The sequence below is a fragment of the Rhinolophus sinicus genome, chromosome 2, assembly GCF_057876585.1.
Source record: "Rhinolophus sinicus isolate RSI-liver-muscle chromosome 2, RSI-T2T, whole genome shotgun sequence".
NCBI classification, from domain to species: Eukaryota; Metazoa; Chordata; class Mammalia; order Chiroptera; family Rhinolophidae; genus Rhinolophus; species Rhinolophus sinicus.
The window spans coordinates 88,010,854-88,015,259 of record NC_142502.1 but is presented as its reverse complement, the minus strand read 5'-3'; the positions used below and the strand labels follow the sequence as shown (position 1 = coordinate 88,015,259).

At 43.6% G+C, this 4,406-nt stretch overlaps 1 protein-coding gene across 1 annotated transcript; it reads right to left on the bottom strand.

Moving 5' to 3' along the window:
• Window positions 1–464: 464 nt before the first annotated feature.
• IL17F (interleukin 17F) lies at window positions 465–2,503 on the bottom strand. Its single transcript, XM_019734601.3, has 3 exons — window positions 2,459–2,503; window positions 1,996–2,201; window positions 465–729 (listed from the first exon to the last, which is right to left on the bottom strand). The coding sequence occupies exons 1-3, from the start codon at window positions 2,501–2,503 to the stop codon at window positions 465–467; spliced, it is 516 nt and encodes a 171-aa protein (XP_019590160.2).
• Between the last annotated feature and the right edge of the window lie 1,903 nt (window positions 2,504–4,406).

Below are 4,406 nucleotides of genomic sequence, written 5' to 3'. Positions count from 1 at the left end.
AAACATATGTGTTAAATCTTTATCCCCATCGTTCCCACCCCATCCTACACAGCCCCTCCCACATACTCTTAAATTGCGGGTATATTTTCTGCATTTCCATGCATGTGGAAGAGAGGCCCATTTTACCAACGAAACTCCCAGGGAATGGCACTGTATCACAGTGACTCCATGGTTGGTCATCACGTGTGATTGCATGGTGGTCATCGCAGCACGTAGACAGTGGACAAAGGGCTCCTTCATTCTCCTCCATCCATTTTCAGGGAGTTGGGACATTGGAACATTAGAACATCTCAGGACTATGTTAGGGTTTGGAAGCACCCCAGAAAGTTAATACTACGTCTAATACAGTGCTTTGAGAATTCCATGCAGACCTCATTAAGAGTCCTGTGAACGTGGAGAGAATGGGGGACCACACAGGACTTGTTGCAGAGTGCTGGATGAGGAGTGGCATTTCTACAGCTTCTTCAGCTGAGTTGATGTGCCGCGTTCAGGCCACGCACATAGCGGACGATGGGGGTGACGCAGGTGCAGCCAACAGTCACCCTCACTTTCTCCAGCCAGAAGGAAGGAGAGCAGCCCTCGGACTCCCTCCGGAGGACCAGAAACTCTTGCTGGACGGGAACGGAGTTCATGGAGCTGTCTTCCTTCCCCTCGGCATTGATGCAGCCTGAGTGACTGCACTGGGCCTCTGCAATCTCAGAGGGGAACCGGTGCGGGTCCCGGGTGATGCTGCAGGAGGGGCAGGCAAAAGCAGATGGTGAGACAAGAGTGGGGAAGAAGGACAAAGGAGCGCTCGCCTACAGGGAGGTCGTTCTGAGAAATTCAGGGCTGTCACTCAGGCTTTGGAACAGAGAGCTTGGATTCATACACCACCCTCTGGCCGGTGCTTAACTCCCTAAAACTCAGTCTCTTCGACTATAAAATGGAGATTGTCATACACCTCTCTCAAGATTGTTGAGAACATTCAATGATACAAATGCATATGAAACGCCACACTGTACCATGTTGGCATTCAATAAATGTTAGAACTTTTACTTCATTTTTCTTTACATTGTTACTATTGTAATTATTATTCATCCTTTGCTTAGAGAGTAAAATCACTAGTAGGTCTCCCAGTATACAGTCTACGATGCCTGCTGCTTGGGGGAAAAAAAACAAAACAAAACAAACAAAAAAACCCAAAACCCAAAGCCCCAGGGGTTTGTGAATCCAGTGCTTTCTCTGTTTCCCCCTCGATAACCCCTGTGCCAGGAGGTAAAGGCAGCCAAGCCAATCCTGCCAGCTAACCACCATACACACTCCTTTCATGTGGGATGCAATGCAGGCAGTGCCAGAGCACTTCTAATTGTCCCTGGAATCGTTTTTATACTTATATTTGGAGACTATAGATGAGTGCGTGATAGTCCAAGAACCTACACATAAGACAAAGTCACAGGACTGCACCCTGAACATTGCTACCTAGCATCCCACTTCCCCAACAGGCCTTTCCCCTCCACTCTGCCCTCCTCTCACTCCTTAAGACCTAGCAAATCTGAGGGAATCTCTTAAACCTGGCTTTCCTGGTTCCCACCTTAGTCCCATACAGAGATGATTATGTGAGCTGTTCTAAAAAGCCCTCTCTTCTAACACAGAAAGTCTGTCAAGTCCAATCCAGGGTTGCATGAAGCAGAATAAATAGTAAGACATAATAATAAATACATAATAAAGAGTAAGACCTTCGACCACTTGGGAAGACCTAGCCCAAAACAGCAAGAAAAATGTGAGCTCCCAGGTAAAATGAGATTTCTGTTAAGAGGAAATGTGAGGGCTTTCAGTGTTTCTTTCTTTTTTTTTTTTTTTAATTTTCTACAATTAGAATAAATTATTAGGTTGGTGCAAAAGTAATTGCAGTTTAAAAGTTAAAAATAATTGCAAAAACCGCAATTACTTTTGCACCAACCGAATAACATATTTTTTCAAAAAGCAAATGTGAAGATCCCTTTCCTTTGCACTTACTTGTAATCCCAGGGGGAGCTGGAGCGGTTCTGGAAGTCGTGTGAAATGGGAACACCCTGGTTTTGATGGAGGATGCGAATGTCAACCCTTATGCTATTGTTCTCCAGAGGAGGGCAAGGGGCAGCATCCTCTGCTTTGGGGGTTATCTGAGCTGCCCCCTCCCGCAGGGGAATGAGCCCCAGTATCAACAGCAGCAGGAACTTGACCTGGAAAATAGAGGAGGTTGCAGCTGGTTAGGGACTCTGGTGTCACTTTCTGGCAAGACGTATCTCATGCTTTCGCTGAACTCAGCATTCCTGGTCCTTAATGGGATCCGGTCCTCTCTCGGAACCTCAGATCCTCACCTAGAAATGGGAATGGCCATACATGAAAGTGTCAGGGTACCGAACGTAGTGACTGAGCCCTCCACAGTACGACAGCTCCTAACCAGTGACACAGACAAATATCAGGATCTGGGACTGACCTCCTCACTGAGCCTCCGGTTTCTTCTTTCCAACCGGATTATCATACTCGCTTTATAATAATATTCACAGGATTAAATGAAATGTTCTATGTAAAGCGCCTATAAATCTGTCTAACAAAAATAGAGGCTTACTAAATGATAGCTCTTACCCTTATTTCCAACCTCATAGTCCATGAATCATTCACAAAACCTTTCCTCCTGGCCATTCCTACCCTTAGAATACACTGCTCACCTTTCTCTCTCCAAACACTACCCTTCCATCAGGGCCCCTCAGTATGTGGTCTCCTCCAGAACGGTCCCTAAAGTAGTTCAATTAGAAGTAGGTTAATTATCCTTAAATCAGAAAGGTTTTACTGTCTAGCACTCAAGCAGCATTTCTTTATTGTCTGGAAATGCAGTATTTGTGCTCGTGTCAGATCTACACCTATTAGATTGCAAGTTCATGCAGCAGAACGTGTCACAGAATGGGTGTCCCATAAATACTTTCTGGATAAATGAAAAAGTGGATGAGTAAATAAATCAACAAAACAATACAATTAAATGAACACTATAGTTAAGCTTAACATGTTAAGAAAAGCACTTTCAAAAGCAGGGATAGCAAAGTTCCAATTATCCATGCTAATTGAAAGAAACAGGGGCACTAATATGCATAACACCAGAGACTATGGGAACTACTTCTCTTGAATTCTAGAACATATATTTTTTTATACTTACGTTGAAATATTGGTGTATCTGGTGTTACAGGAATGCACAAAGAAAGTGCTCTGTGAAGACCTAGAATTTTCTCCATCTTCCCTTTGTCATGAGAGTGCTTTGCTCCCCCCACCATCACCACTGACCCTCACTGGGGATGAACAAGGCCCATCACTAACTCTCAAAATAATGCAGATCAAGAACTAAAGCTGAATTGCTTTCATTCTCTGGGCTCAGTGTTGTTCACCCTTTCATGATTTAAGTAAGGTAGGAAAGGCAATTAGACATGTTGGTTAAAAGGACTTCCTGTTTTATATTTTGCGGATGCTGGAGGCAAGAAATAATAAGAGTAAACAAAAAGGTTATGGTGTCAACTTGCTGTATCAAGGTAGCTGATATGAAAAAGAAGTTGAAAGCAGTATTGACTCAGATAAGCCTGAATGAGGCTGATTTGTCTCCAGATAATCAGCAGTCATCTCCTTTCACGTCACACAATCATTCATTCATTCAACAACTCTCTCTCATCTCTATAGTGTGGTGATTCAGGACATGGACCCTGGAGTCAGACGTCCTGGGTCCATAACTCAGTTCCAGGACTCCCACTAGCTGCGACTCAGTTTCCTCCACCAGGGAACGTGAAGATTAAATGCTTTATGACCCATTTAAAGCCTAACGTGCAGGGCCAGCATGTGGTAAATATTCAGTGCAGGTGACTAGTATTAAGTCGACATGGTGTTGATGATACACAATGGGCAGGAAAGATGTGAAATTTGCCCTCGTGCACCTTCTGTCCAGATATAGCACTATGTAGTTTTAAAAAGTAAAAGGATGCCTGCTTAGACAAGAGTGTTCTTAGATAGCTTCCCAAGCCCATCAATCACTTCCTTAGGTTTCTTACATAAATCCCGCCTTTATGTGTTTTTTTTCTGTATCATAGTCACTAAGTCCTTTTTAATTTTCATTACCAAAGCTTTAAAGTCCTCGTACATTGAGATTGTCTGAGTTAGCAAGAATTGCCATGCTTCTAGTACATCGTTATTCCATACGCTTATATTCTTAGAGCATTTTAGAAAACACTTTCACATCTCTTTACCCACTGCATGCTCACAACTGCTTTGTGGGGTACGTCATGTTAGTATTAATTATCCTGATTAGACAGGTGCGAAGTTGTGTCTGAGAGGCAACAAATAACTTGGTTGGGTTCGCCAGCCTCTTAATACCAATCTGGTGACCCAAACCTAGGTGTCAGTGGCCA